The sequence below is a fragment of the Triturus cristatus genome, chromosome 6 (genome assembly GCF_964204655.1).
Source record: "Triturus cristatus chromosome 6, aTriCri1.1, whole genome shotgun sequence".
In the NCBI taxonomy this organism is placed as follows: domain Eukaryota; kingdom Metazoa; phylum Chordata; class Amphibia; order Caudata; family Salamandridae; genus Triturus; species Triturus cristatus.
The window spans coordinates 760254123-760270011 of NC_140589.1; the positions used below are offsets into that span (position 1 = coordinate 760254123).

The window sequence follows — 15889 nt, forward strand, 5'->3', positions numbered from 1 at the left end:
ACTTTACTTTGTGTTGGTATATAAATACTCCTTTTTTCATAAAAGCAAGTATTTGCCGGGCCAATCATTTATTGCTGCTATTGAACATACTTTGAGTTATGCACCTGTGTTCCCACCCCCCCCCCTTCCACTGTCCCGCTCCCGCTGGAGAAGCCATGGACTACTTGACCAGGGCTATTACAGAGAGTCAAGTGCTGAAGGGGTACTGGTGCTCATGATCCATCGGAACATCGGAAGTAAAATGTCTCAACCCCCACAGTTGGGTCCAATATCTCCCACTTGCTCTGTGGCCCTCTGAACAGCATTTGACCATGTCTGTTTCACTTCCCAGGGAAAAAAATCACTTAAGTAGGTTTGGGTAGGTGAACATTGGTTTAGAAAATGCTCTTTTTGGTGTTATGTCCACTGATACACATATGGAGCAGTTCCTTGGATTTACAGAGAAAGGGTAAGTGATGGTAGTAAGTGAATGAGGTAAAACAAAGATAATGTACAAAATGTGTGCTGAATGGCATTGTTAAGTATTGCAGCATATTGTGCACTACACACTAGGTTTGATGATTTAAAGCACCAAAGACTTGGGATATTCTCCATGTAGATGTGAGGAAGCGCTACTGCTGGAAGTGAGCTATTGCCTTCTCAGGAAAATGTTTGGTACAGGCACTTGTCATTTTACAAATGAAGTACTGCCCTTATGGTTTGTGGGGAGAGATTACATGGTCTGTAGTCATTTCTCCTATGGGCGCAAAGGAGACTGAAATACTAAGCAAACATGGAAAAGAAGGTGAAACTGTTTTGCAAAATTCTCAGTTTAATAAGTTAAAGGCATGTGTGCAGTATGGTAGGAGACATTATCTGGTGAATGTATATATATATAGACATGAGTAGCAGTGTTTTAGACTTATTGGTTTGTCCTCTTTTTTTAATTCTACAAGTGAGGAGGCCTCTACCTACTCAGAATGAAAGAATCACCAACAAAATTAATTTAGTTCACCTAACTGATGGGAGGTGAATCCTCACTGGTGTTGGAACCTCTTAAACAAGATAAACTAAAATGGAAGCTTGAGTGACAAACATTCATTGATTACAGAGAAGAGGCTCACTTTATCATAGGCTCTTCTTGGGGTGACAGATTTAAGGGTCATTGGGAGGATTTTATAACTGCACACTGTTTTTGGGGTGGTGGGTTTCTGGTTAATGAAATCAACATAGTTGTTTCCAGGTGGTGAGGATTTCAGGGAGGTGCAGATGTTCGAGTGCCATCAACATCCTGATTTGGGCAATTGTGGTGGGTGAGAATAGTGAGTTTCAGGTTGTTGGCTATGGGAGTTCTGCAGGCACTTTATAGTAAAGACTTGCATTCTGGGTATTAGCATTACATTCCCTCTCTTTACTGTTTACATTACCATTTGCTTTTTACCTTTGTGCTTTTTTTCCCTTCCAGTCAATGGTGGGTGTGTTGGTGACAATGTAACTTGGAGCTCTTTGATCCTACATAGCAGGGGCAGACATGTTAGTAACCAACTGTGGGTAACTCCAAATGTTATTCAACTATTAAAATAGTAAATGAGAAATACATTTTTTCCAAAAATCTAAAAGGCCTGAAGCACTCAATAAAATGCTGAAATATATTTTGTTTAAAGAATTAATATATTCAAATTTGTAATAACAAGTCCACACAATGCCACTTTCATCATGATATGTCAAAGGATTTGTAATCTCCTAATATTAAAGTCCATTGTGCACTACTTCTCGTGTCTCCTCCAATGGCGGCCGGCATGGATCGGGGGTGACAAGGCGGGGGTAGGGTGGGGCTGGAAGTGGATCGAAAATAATAAGAAAAAATAACTTACCTTACTGCCGCGTCTCACATCCTTCTCTCCTCCTCGTCCCTTTGCACAGCCGGAACAGGAAGCACATTTAGGCTCCCCTAAGCCAATCACTACGCTGCACTTCTGCATTGTGATTGATCTGAGCGCCGTGGTTCGACGCTCAGCCAGGGAATGGGAGCCTGGGCATGTTCACCACCCAGGAGAACATGCAAAGTGCGCATTAATGTGCCGGCCAAACATTCATGCGCACTTTCAAAGTGTGCTCACCCCTCCTTCCCCTTCTCCTGTCTTCAGAGCAGCCCCGCCCTGCAAAGCTGCAGCAGGAGGACAAAATAAAATGATAATAACCTCGAGTTATTATCATTTTATTTTCCCTTCATTTCTCTGCTTCAGAGCAGTGGGGCAACGCTCCTCCACCTTATCGGAGGAGCAGCCACTGGTCTCCTCTTCCCTCCCGCTCCCCCTCCCCTTTCTCATCCATGTCCGGCCCAAGTAGTGCCACTTAACTCCCCTCACCCCCTTTCCTATGGGCTTACATTTGCGTTACAGTGTTTCATATCTAGTGAATCTGTTTATAGATCTCTCTTCTTTAATCATTTCTGTTAATGTTTTCCAAGAAAGTAATCGGTATAAAACCAATGTTGTGAAATAAAATTGTATATGGGTGTAGAAAATATATTCAAGAGCTTAGTTTGTCATTTTGTGATAAATGTGGCTGGGATAGAATGTTTTACCAAAGGTGATTCCAGCTACCTTCTAATCTACTTATTTCTTTTGTTTCTTCATTCTAAAATATCAATACCAATATCCAGTCACAAAAATAAATTGAAACCCCAAGTGCTGCCCTCATCCCACTTTTCCATATTTAAGTTTTACAGAGTTTGTTCTCTAAACATTAGTAAACACCCACAAGGCTTAAGCATTGTAACAGCTATGCAAAGGTTATATTTACGATGAACACTGATCACAGCTGTGTATGTATGGGGTGTAAAAGTATGTAATGACGATAGAAATTGTGAATATTTTTTTATTAAGACTTTGAGGTAAAGAAATTGAATTATGGCTCATGCCAAAGTAAAATGCTTGCCCCAATGGAACTGAAAGACTACAGTAGCATGAAACTGCTTCATTCCCTATCAATTCATACTTGTAGTCATTATTAAATAATGTCAACACATACATTACACATATAGTCTTCTCAGGAAAATATCAGATGAAGCATTAATTTGCTGCACTACCCCCATTATATTTTTCTCCCACAGCGCAGCTTCTTGGTCAGTTAATCAGTGAGCCCCAGATTCTTCACGCTCATAGAAGCTTTTTTTATGTATGTGATAAGTTTGTATGTTACAAATTTAATAAGGAGAGATTGTGGAAGTGGAAATATGGATGCTCAGACTACACATGAGTTCCAACATGCTAATTCCTTTGATACTTGGGTGGAGAAAGTTTTGAGTGAGTTTCTTCTAGAGACTGCCACTCGTGAACTTATATTGACGGGTGAAAAGATCTCTAATTTTGTATTGTTAAAACCTCTTAGCTCTGAAGAAATGACTGATATTCTCCATAATTGGTCAAATGACTAAAGATCCTTTTTTGACATTTGAAGGGGTTTACAAGATTACAAACATTTGGCAAAAACCTGCTTTGGTTCCAGACATTTGCACGTCTATATTCTGGATGAATAGGTCAGGGTCTGGGGACTCCCATCCTTTCAATCATCCAGTAAAAGTCATTAGTGGCACTAATGCCAGTTGCAGGCCAAATGTGTTTCAATGTTGTTTCCTGGTCGAAACATATTCAAACAACAAAAATGAGTTTGAAGACACACATACATATATGACATACAGTAAACAGTAACAAAGCACTTTAGCACATACTGGCTCAACAGCTAACCCTTAAAACATGTTATTTGAGTTCCAAGCGCAAAAAGATTTCAGAAGGCATTCCCAGCCATACCTGTGTAGCTGTGCTACTGCATAATGTGTTATCTTTCCATTACCGCAGGTCATGTATTTCGAAGGAGCTTGTGGTGGATCCCCCACACCCCCACTCGAAGTCTGATGTAAGTGGTCATGGACACATATCAGACTAGTGACATGAAGGTACAAGCTTCCAAAGGCTACATAATTTGTAATTTGCTTGTCTTCTGTTTTTCTGATTTTATGTAAATATAGATGATTTTTCTAACCAAATAAAAGATTTGCATTTTTAATTTAAAACTTCATCTTGAAAATAGTTTCCTTGTATCAAATTATAAAAATGTGAAATAGGTATAGACTGATCTTATTTTTACCAAAGTAAAGTGTGAATTGAAAAACAATTAAAGTAATATCCTTTAGGGATCTCGGTTGTATATAGTACTTCCAGATTCAGTCTTATGTTTTTTGGATCGGTATCAAGCCTGGATTCACAGAGCTCTGAGTTTGATTATGTATGCATGTATATGGTATTTCTATAGCATGAACCTAGCCCAAGGGCAGTGGAGCGCTGTGCATGGTCAAAGACAAGCATAAAATCAATGAGTAAGAGTAGCTGGGGCTGAGTTGATGATTTTATTTGCATTGTGATGTTGTGTTATTTAAAGAAATGAGTCTTAAACTCGGAGCAGCTTTGGGGCAGTCCTGATGGATACAGGGATGTTGTTCCAGATCTTGGGTGCACAGACGAAAAAGGCCTGCTGTCTTGTTTTCTTTTTCTTTTTTACACTTCTTAGTCTGCAATCTGGCGGTGTCTTGGCTGCAGGTATTTCCAAGATCCACCAGTAATGGTGAGCTTGTCTGCAATTTAAGCGGGTGCTGGTTGTGATAGCCAACTGTAAAGATTTTGCCACTGACAACACTGTAAATGGGTTTGGTGTGCATGTGTCATCCCAAAGGAATCAGGCAAAGTAATGCCAAACCAAGAGGCACTGTGTTAGTTAAAATCTGTGGTCAGTTCTACACTTCTCGACCCTCTAGGAAACTTGTACCTTCTTGTCACTGTGTCTATCACCGCTAACACATCAGACTTAGAGTGGGGATCCACTACAATCAGGTTTGAAATACATGACCTGTGGTAATGGAAAGGCAAACAAACTTATTTTCTACATTCCTGCTTCCTATCAAAGTCACTGTGATGCTGCCTGTAAAGTTATATATCTATATATTTTTTTGGGGGGAGTGTGGTTCTCACGAGGTGCCTACTATTGAAAAGTGTAGGTTTCTTGTCTAAAATGGGCACACCAAAAATCTTTTATTTTTGCCTTGATTCCATAGTGAACCATTTAATTTGGAGCTGCTTGGTACAACGTGCCAGCTGTGCTAAACCTTTTAGTGGTTGCAAACACTCCAATGTGCAAAATTGTATTTGCAACCGTTAAAATTTTATTTTCTGAATGTACTAAATCCATTTTAGGAGTTAATAAAGTTTTACTAACTCATAAAATGGGTTTATGAATGGAAAGTGTGTGTTGTGAGCATCCCTTCTAAATTGTGATTCGGAACCTTATATATTATTGTATGGTTTGCTAATGGAATTTCGGTCCCAAACAATTGATAAGTTACCAACTCCTAAGTTGGGGTGGCAACTCATTCGCAAAAGTGAAGGGGTCCCTTTTGAAGCCCTTCCCCTTTGCGAATTGGAGTGACAGCTCCAGGGGGACACGCACTGGTTCAGTGGACCACTGCCAACTCTCACTCATATTTTGCAAAAATGAAAACTTTTTTTTAACAGCAACCCCATTTCTGCTGAAGAAATGGGGCTGCTTTAAAAAAAAAAATGATTTTTTTAAATCAATTTAAATGACCTGATACATCTACTGCTGTGGATCACTTATTGGAAAGTCGCAAAGGGAGCTTCAATAATTTGTTGTGTTTTCTTCCCTACATTACTGACTGAGGATAAAAGTGACGGTGTTTTGGTGTGCTTTGGTGCATTCGTTGGATATACTGTTATAATGTTATTAATTTGTAGTTATATTCATGTTTTGCTGAAAGGACCTCTATTTTTGTTTTTATTATTTTTGTTTCTCGTCGATAAATGTATTACTTATACATGATCCTGCCAGGAGACAGATTTTTAAATTGCGGGTTCAATCATTATTGCAGGTGTGGCGTATAGAAACATATATTTAATAATTGTAACTCTTAAAACTAAGCATTTTGTATGTGCATGTGTGTACACTAATATATTCTCAACTATGAACACATGTATGAAGTATGATAAATAGGTGTAAATCCACTGTTTATATGGGAATGTCATCTAATAATATCTTTCATAATAATAATTTCATTTAGACAAGAGTGTAACAGGCTGCGTGAAGAGTTAAAGCTTCAACACGAGGAGGATAAAAAAAATGCCATTAATCAAATCATGCATCTAAAGGAACGGGAGATGATTGCAGCACGAGATGGATGGCAAAAGAAGGTGGAAGATCTTCTAGACCAGGTAAATGTAAACCTTACAATTCATTTTCAAAACAAAACAAGTGAAACTTCAGCTATTTTTATGCAGAGAGCACTATTTTTGTGAAATAGTTTACTAAACCTTTTATGGCAACACTTTGTGATTGTTTGTCTACCATAAGGATTATTCACTGAGTGACAACTACATACAGTTTTCAATAGCTACTACCAGCATCGATTATGGGCAAGGATTTAAATCATTCACAACTTTTCTTTTAGAACTTGAAACCTTATAAATAGTGCAAGAACATTCAATTTGAAAATAGTTTATCCACTAATTGAGTATTCACGATCATGAGTACGGTAGAGATTGCATAGTTGGTATGAATGACTCTTTTTTGTCAGCATCTTAAACTTAGCACTTATCTCCAGTCTACATATCAACTTTGGTAGAGAAAGTAGCATTATAAAGTGGAACAAACATGCTTAGAAGTACATTACAGAAACCCAGCAGTTTGGGTTCTATTCTGTGTTGGGGTGTACCGTCTTGATCTGAGCCTGACCTTTCTCTGGTTTCTCATGGTAATTTTGGAGATTGGATCTCCAGATGTGCAATGTTCAGATGTCTAAGCAGTTCACAAGGAGCATGAATGAGATTAAAAACGACGATTCATTTTAGTAGAAAAGCCTCTCAGAGAAGATAATTCAAGTTTCCTCCTCCTAGCAAAACATTTGGGCCCTTTCTTTTCCCTTATAATAATGGGACACAATTGCTTAGCTGGAATGTTTGGCATTGAGCATTGGTTTTGAGACATTACTATGGCAGGTGAAGACAACAATCTTGTTTCACTTTAGTTGAATGATTCCTACTTTTTGATTCCTGTACCGCGTATCCAATAGCCTCTCTTCTTCTGTCTTTGGGTGATCCTTTCTGCTAGCGTCTGGACACCTCCTCGGAGGTAGCTGTGCCCTCTACAAATGCATTTATTTATTTGATCATTTGATATCGTGCGTGATTCTCTCCCGAAGGAGCATCTGGGTGCTGCACTGCACAAGAAGAGAAAAAGAGAAAATCTAAAACAGCAAGTCTTAAGCCCTTTCTTGAAGGAAGTGAAGTCTGGGCAAGAGTGAAGGCTAAGAGGAAGTTTGTTCCAGTGATAGGGGGCAGTGTAGGAGAAAGAGCTGCCCCCGCATCTTGAGGTGCGGATGCGAGGAATCACCAAAAGCACCTTGTCCGATGATCTCAGACATCTTGAAGGACGGTAAGGATTTAGCCGAGATGACAGATAAGCTGGCCGCATCTTAAAAGAGCTTTGTGTGCCAAACACACTTCCTAGTAAGCAACCAATGAAGCTTTCTAAGGATCGGAGAAGAAAACGAGTGAGAAGTAAGGTTACAGATTAGTCGTGCTGCAGTATTCTGGACCACCTTCACTTTCGACAGTAGAGTATCATTTACTGAGATCAGCAGGGTGTTCCCATAATCCAGGCCACTGGTTATAAGATCCTGGACAGGAGTCATCCTGGCGGTGTCTGGAAGCCACTGCAGTACTTTTTTTAAAAGCCTCAATGTAGCAAAACATATTCCGCAGTTGGAGCTGACTTAATCTTTCATGGAGAGAGATTGATCCAGCCTCATGTCAGATTTTTTACTACTTGCTTAGGTGTAGGAGCCGAGCCAAGTTGTACGGGCCACCAATCGGTTGACCATATCTCACTGCCTTTATCAAAAAGCATGATCTCTATCTTGTCGCTGTTTAATTGGAGGCAGTTGTTACTCATCCAGACAGCGACTTCCATCATGCAGTTTATTAATTTTCTCTTCACCTTGTCAAGATCAGGACCAAAGGAGAACACTAGTTGTGTGTCATCTGCATATGACATGATCTCCACACCGCAGACTCTAATGATTTGGGCTAATGGCGCCACATCTATGTTAAACAAAGTAGGGCTCAGGCACGATCTTTGGGGGACTTCCTTATCCATATACATCAGTCAAGGCTTGAAAGAATCCAAGCAGACTTGTTATGTTTGGTGGGCAAGTAAGTCCATGAGCCAATGTAGTGCCCTGCCTCTTGAAGCCAGCGAGTAACAACAGAGTGGGAGACCATGTCAAATTCTGCTGATAAATCCAACAATACCAACATGACTAGAGTTCCAACATCAAGGGAGAGCCTGATATTATCTGACACAGCCAATAGCGCTGTCTCACTACTGTGAAGCTCTCTAATACCCAATTGCGAGATATCCAAGATGCGGTTAGCTTTAAGAAAGACTGAAAGTTGTTTATTTATAAACCTTTCTAAAATTTTCACAAGTAAAGGTAATAGTGAAATTGGTTTATAGTGGGAAATAACTGTTGGATCAGCAGTAGATTTTTTCAGCAGTGGAGACACTGATGCACCCTTCCAGTCCCTGGGTACTTTAGCAGTAGTCAGCTAGAGGTTGAATTAATCTGTGACCATGGGAGCCAGGCATACTGCTAGACTAGCCATTGGCTTAGGCAGGCAGATGTCCTCTAGAAAACCGGACGTGGCGTGGAGAAGCAGATTCAACACCTGGTCCTCCGAACAAGGTTCGAAGTCACACAGGCTTCCCATAACTGAGGGATGTAGAAGAGTAAGATCAAACTCATTCTCAGATGAGTCAGGTGACTCATTGCACAGCTCTTGTGAGGCCAAAGTAGTAGAAGTGCTTGCCCTGGGATTCATAAAGCTATTCAATGCTTTATATAGCTCTTTCAAGGAGTTTTAGGCATTAACAATTGAAAAGGCCACGTATGCTTTCCTCACTGCCCTAATCATATTATGGTAGACTCTAAGCCTGGAGCAATATTCTGCTTTATCCTTGGGGGATTTGGTAAGACATCATCTATGTTCAAGGCGTTTACAGACCGATTTCTCTTGAGGCAAATTCTCAGAGAACCACAGAACTGGACTTCTCGAAAAGGCAGATGAACATTTTTTAAAAGGTGCAATACGATAAAAAACGCTGGTCCAATGTGTGTGCTATTGAGGTGTAAAAGGATACTACATCAATGGTACATGATAACCAATGTTCATTCTCTTGGTGGAATAAAGATCCCAGACATTGTTGATATGACAAACTAGGGAGTCTTACGAATCGGTAGTCGTCATTTGCTAGTTTGCTGCCTTCTAATTCAGTGTCCAGCATTACGTGTTCATAGATATTGAGTACCGTCCAGCGTATTGCCAATGAAGCTGATAAGGACACAGGGTTTCATCTATGGTCAGCAACGGTTATCAAGTTAAAACAGACCGAACAATATACATTTTGTTGTGAGCAGTTTAACCAGGTGTCATACAGGTGCCTGATGCACAGTTAATTTGTATACAGTTCGGCAGAGTAATTATGGGCATTGGATAAGATCACACTTTTTTTGCCAAAGTATCAACAGAAGTAAAGAAATTGATGAGAAGAATCTATTTATATAGAGAGTAAACACCATCCAATAAGGCAGGATCAATTGACATGCTTCATGACTATAGTTGACCTTTGAACGTAAGGTTCACGTACACCCATTGAATGATCAGAATCGTGTTTATGTGGAGGCAAGATATGCATCTCTCGCTGTGCAAGTGTTCTGAGGATCTGGGGCCAGATATACGACCCACCAATTTGAAACTCGCAAATTGCGTCGCATTTAAAGTGCCTGGTTGCTAAAAAATTAGCGCTTTGTGGAAAGCCTCCGGGATGCAGTTTCCACATATTTTGAGATCAATGTTGCCTCAGTAGACTCCGCTGCCACCTCATGGGAGGCCTTAAAAGCTGTAGCACGTGTCCACATTAAATGTTATTTTATCAGCACAAAAAAAGAACACACTTGAAACAGAAATTGCAGAAAACACTGTTTATTAATGGCAGTAAAGATGGTGCATTGAGACGGTTAACTGCAGCGGTAGAGGATTCGAGACAACTTAGATTGAAAACAGCCAAACAAAACTGGCTGACGATCCAACACCGCATCTATGAATGAGGTGACAAAGCGGGCCATCTTGTATTGTGGCTTGCAACACAGGAACTTGAATTCAGAGTGATTCCACATATACGTCATAGTGATGGTGAGCTCAAGTTTCAAGTGCATTGATATTCATCTGTTAATTAAAACCATTGCAACTTTATAAATATATTTAAAGCAAATTCAATAGCGCCATCCAATGATTGATATGATAGAATTGACAGTTGTAAGTTAAGATTGCACTAGAATGTCGACGTATGTAAAGTGCCTTTCAGATAATAAAGTGTGAAGTAACAAACCATTGCAGATTTAAACTTAAAAAACATTTTTGAAAGATAAGCACCATGGATCTAACCATCTTCTGTTATAATGAAATTAAAGTGGTGCCAACATGTATGTAAAAAGTATATCAAATCCTGAAGTGCATGCTGAGTGATCCACTGTACTTGTCTACCATAAAAATACCATCCAATGTGATGGTGAGCTGGTCTCCAAGCATGCTTTTATCTCTGAGGCTTTGGCAAAATACTTATCATCACCCTATGCAGACAGCATCAAGAAAGAACTGTCCCCAAAGCCAAGGATCTCCCAGTGCACCCGCAGAATGATGTTCAGAAGGGAGAATTCCAGGCCCCTGTGAAGCTTGATAAAATACAGAAAGCCATTGTCTCTTTGAACTCTGGCAAGATGATGGGCCCAAATGCGTTCCCTGCCAAGTTCTTCAAATGGTACTCCTCCTTTGTGGACCCACACCTCCTTACTCTCTTCGAGGAGACAACAGAGAAAGAATAATTGACACAAAATATGAGGGGGCCACCTTTGTTGTCGTTCATAGCCTGGATAAGAACTCTACCAACTTCGCTTCAAATCAGACAATTACCCTGATCAACATAGAGGCAAAAATCTTAGCCATGCAACTACTGCAAGTAATCCATTCCCTTGTCAGAGTTGATCAGAATGGCTTCATGCCAAAATGCGGGACTAGGCTGTATTTGTCGACTGCAGCTAATCTTTTGGAACTTTCGGCTGCATTCGATATGGTTGACCACCTCGCTCCGGTAAACTGCTAAGAAAGGATAGGCATTAAAGGATAGGCATTTGGGGGAGCATGTGTCCTAACGGCTAGGGTGGTCGATCTGGAAGCTGGGGAACCGGGTTCGAGTTTCAGCAGGATCAATCAGCATCCTGACATTCTGGGCAAAACACTTAACCTCCCCGTGCCTAACAAAAATAAAATGAAATGTGTCCCTCTGTAAGGAACTGGTGCTCATGTAAAGCGCTCTGATACCTTTGGCTCTACTTCGCTCTATATAAAACTCCCCCCCCCAAAAAAAAGGTTCTGCACTCAAATTAATAAAGCCTTTGCTGTCCAGCAGAAAGCAATCATGGCCTTGGACGTTTTTACCTCCAATGCATTTACGTTTCCATGTGGGGTCCCTCAGGGATCTTCACTAATTCCGACCAATTTAATGCCCATCACCCCTTTAATCAAATTAGTTTGATCATGTGGGTTCTCTGTGTTTCTTACACCGATGATACCCAAATAGTGGTATCGGTGTCTACTGAACCCGATAAAGTGGGCAAAGATTTCAGAATGTGTATGACGAGGATTGCAAACTGGATGCAGATTTTTTTTTTTATTGAACTCACAAAAAACAGAGGTAGTGCTATTCAACAAGGATCCCTCATTCTGGAATTCCTCTTGGTGGCAACCCAGATTTGGGTCCCTTCCACTTCCTGTTCAGAAAGCTAGAAATGTGGGGGTCATTTTTGTCTCAAATCTCACCTTCATTGACTATTCTAAGCAGGTGATATCATCCTGTTTCCTCATGTTAAAAATGTTAAAGAAAATCCTGCCTTTCCGTCCCATGGAGCTCAGGAAAACAGTTAGCTCTTGTTATATCTAAAATAGATTATTGTAATGTTCTCTATGTTGGCTCCCAGTCATGCCATCTCAACAAATTGCAAACCCTTCAAAATGCAGCAGCAAGAGTGTTGAAAATCTTCCCAAATTCTTCTTAGCCTCAAAAGCCATTAAAGATCTTCATTGGCTGCCCATTAGGGCAAGGATGAAATTCAAAGCTCTATGCTGGGCCCATAAGGCACTGTATCAAGTTGGTCCTCATTTTCTCCAGGTTGTCTTTAAATGGAATGTCCCTTTGCATACTCTGATGTCTAGCAATGCCAGGCAGGTATGTGTACCCAGAATAAAAAGATGCCATGCTTTCAGGTTCAAATTACACTAGCGCTAAGACGCCTCTTTGGTAATCGTGTGCTCTAAAAAATATATTACCATAAAATTGCATCTTGGCCGGAGCCAAGGAGATGTAGGAGACAACAGCCCTAGCATTAATAGACTCAGAAAAAGCCATTCATGTACCATATCCTACACAGGATGAACATCAGACCCTCCTCCTTCGACTAATCCGAGGGCTCCACTACAACCCTAGACACAGGCCTGAGTCCGTGGTGCACTGTCCTCTCCATTCTCAATTGAAAGAGGCATCAGACAGGCGTGTCCTCTCACCCCTCTCCTCTTTGCGCTTGGGTTCGAACACCAGGTAGAGTGGATCTGTCAAGTCGCTTAACTGTCTGGTATCCAATGGGACCTTGCCTATGAGGACCAAGAACTGCTTACTTCAATGGCCCTTTAGTCCATGTGAAGAGGTCTGAGCTATCTGTTCCTGGCTGCTGGACATACTACGCATTTACAGAGAGACCTCTGGCCTACAAATAAATTGTATCTAGTCCCACTACTTCCCCATAGCTGGTCCTCGCCCTGCCATCCCTAAGAATTGGTCCCTTACACTGACAGATGCGCCCTTTCAATATTTTGGAATCTTCTTTGCCACAGACCAGCAACAATCCTGGAATCTCAACACTGTTCCTTTATTGCTAAACTTGTAGGAAAATGGCAGGCCTGGTATAAACTCCCTTTATCGGTTATGGGTCAAGGGGCCCTATTTAAGATGGTGGCCTTGCTGTGATTCTTGCATATTCTCAAAAACATCCCTTATACTATACCCTGCCCCTCCCCTCCACTATTTACCAAAATTAATGCACTACTCAAAATATTTCTTTGGTCTGGCGCACAGCCCCAAGCCTCTCCCACCAAATGCTTACTTTGATGGTGGGTTGGGAATCCCATATATTTGGCTTGAATCACTGGGTGTCACAACTGTTAGTAATCAATTATTGGTTATTTGGAGACTGGGATGATCCAACCTCCCGAATAGAGGAAGGCTACCTGCAGACTTGGGGTTTAGAATCAATACTATATGGCTTATTGGTTCCCGATGGGATACTGGAGCCATCTCGGGCTCCCCTGATTTGCTGGCACAATGCCCTTAAAGGCATTAGATAGCATAAGGCCATCACCAATTAAACTGCTTTATGGTGGGGCTCCTGGCTTCCCCAGCAGGGCAGTTTCTACCATTAGGCAAGACTAGGCAGCCACCTAGGGCGGCAGAAGGGGGAGGTTGGCAAAAAACTAAACATGTGTGCATGCGCGTAACGCAGTCCCAGGGTACAGAAGGCCCCAACCCTTCAGAACTCAGTGCCCCATTTTGTCGGGGGTAAATAAATATCTGTGTTGTACGGCAGAGTCAGGGACCCCTCATCACAATCTGCAGGGAGTAGAGGCTTAGCATCATTTTATGTCACGCCACTGAACTGAGGCCAGAAAGCGAGAACCATGCGGATTCCGGCGATGGGGGCTCTTTTTCTGTTGAACCCACCTGTGCCCCTGGGCAGTGTGCCGCCAGCGGGACATGTGAAAAGTGGTGCATATGTTCTCATAAGCGTTCAATATGTGCTGTACCATGAGCTGCAGTCTGGGGGTCGGGAAAGTGATAATGGGATACACCGCCCCCCGCCCCCCTTCCCACCGTCACTCACATTCAAAGGGCCTCACTTGGAGCACACATGCATTTTTCCAACCTAGATGGAACGAGTGCCTAAAAACACCACTAGGCCGCAGCCTTACCGCGCCACAGGGACTGCTGGACCAGGTCTGACTCTTAGAAGCCACGTCTCAAGTTTCATGGCACTATATTCCTGTTTCTATTCATGCCTTCCTTTACAGTCCACTGTTGATGTATCGTGACGGCAGGTGTACCGTGAGTGCTGCCTGCTCTGTGCACCTTTACAGATGTTACACTGCCCTCTGCTGGTAGTGTCTGCCACTGTGAGCCTGTATTGCTGTCTTCTGGTAATGCTCACTGCAGCTGTGCTTCCCCCGTTACTGTCACCTGTCCCTGTGTTAACATTACTGTCGCCATGGGGGCCCACCAGCTCTTCGGGATATTTAATCGAGATTGAAAACCATGCAGCAGAAACGTGTACATAATATATTGGCACAAAACTCGACAAGTGACGTCCCGGTCTGTTTAATTAAAAAACCCAGACATCACTTTTAAAACTTCAGATCTCACATGTGGGGGCCTTGTGGTGGTCTCCTGATTGGAACAAGCTTTTGGAGATGGTTACAGAGCATGAAAAACTGACAAGGAGTTTTTTATCCAGGCTAAGTAAAAATACATCGAGGCGGGTAAAAGGAAGCGCTTGTGTCATTTGAACGGCACATTAGTATTCTATCGCACTTTGAACAAGCATTTGCAATGCACTAGGTCTCGCATTTACGCAAGTTTGAGCTATTGGCATTGTAAATGACAATTCCTTTTTTTATGTTTTGGTTTTTAAAACAGTAATAAAAGGCATAGTCATTTACAATGCCAATAGCTTAAACTCATGTACATGCGAGACCTATTGCATTGCAAATGCTTGAGATCACATGTGGTCTTCCACCCGTTAAGTACCAAGAGTCCTGTGTGCCTGTGTTATTATTGTATAGCTGGTACCGGGGCCCGCTCCGAAAAAGATTATCCTGGCATTGCTTGATATATTGTCTAAGATAAAGCTTGCTCTGTCTCGAGAATCTCACCCCATAAAGCAGCATACTATGGGTTGGTTTGATTCTGCGTGGGTCTGTGTATTTGCCTGTGTTGGGTGTGATTGGAGGTGGTAGAGGCCAATAGCCCTACTGTTCTCCCAACTCAAGCCCATGATAGCATAACTGAGTTAATACCCCTCAGAACAGGGCAATAACTTACATAGCCGCAACAATTGACACAGATGACTTACTTTAATACGGATTTGACAGGCCAGACTAGATAGAGAGGCACAAAAGCATGCTTCTATTTCCCAACACCTGGATGACCGGGGGAGAGAGTGATGGTAGTAAAAGGGAGGGGGTAGCATTTTTCAATTCTCGCCTAGGGCGGCAAAACACCTTGAAACGGCCCTGTTCCCCAGATGTCGAAAATGAAGGGTTTTAAAGCCTGAGACTTGAGTGGCATCTCAAAAATAGGTGACATCTGGTCTGGCAATCAAATCAAGCTATTTGACATTCCAAAGAATTTAGGCTACATAAAACTAATTTCGTCTCCTACTTACAACTCTTTCATGCCTTGACAAAATATGATTGCCTCCTAAAACAAGTCCCTGAGTTTAACCCACTCGGGCCCTGGTGACAATGGAACCCTTGGAGGGTAAGGGGATCTCCCATATTTATAGGTCACTTGTGGTAAACACACCAGCTCCCTCTACACACTAACTGGATAGCTGGAAACAAGATGTTGGTTCATTGACAGATGAGAAGTGGCATGAGGGCAAAATGGCAGTCAGGTGCTTGAC

The 15889-nt window shown here is 41.7% G+C and overlaps 1 protein-coding gene across 3 annotated transcripts in view; it reads left to right on the plus strand.

Moving 5' to 3' along the window:
• FAM184A (family with sequence similarity 184 member A) overlaps window positions 1-15889 on the plus strand; it is a 630233-nt gene that overhangs the window by 460276 nt on the left and 154068 nt on the right. For all 3 annotated transcript variants that reach the window (XM_085611278.1, XM_085611279.1, XM_085611280.1), the window contains exon 9: window positions 6110-6260. In XM_085611278.1, coding sequence (XP_085467404.1) covers window positions 6110-6260 — 151 coding nt within the window. The remainder of the gene's footprint in view (window positions 1-6109; window positions 6261-15889) is intronic.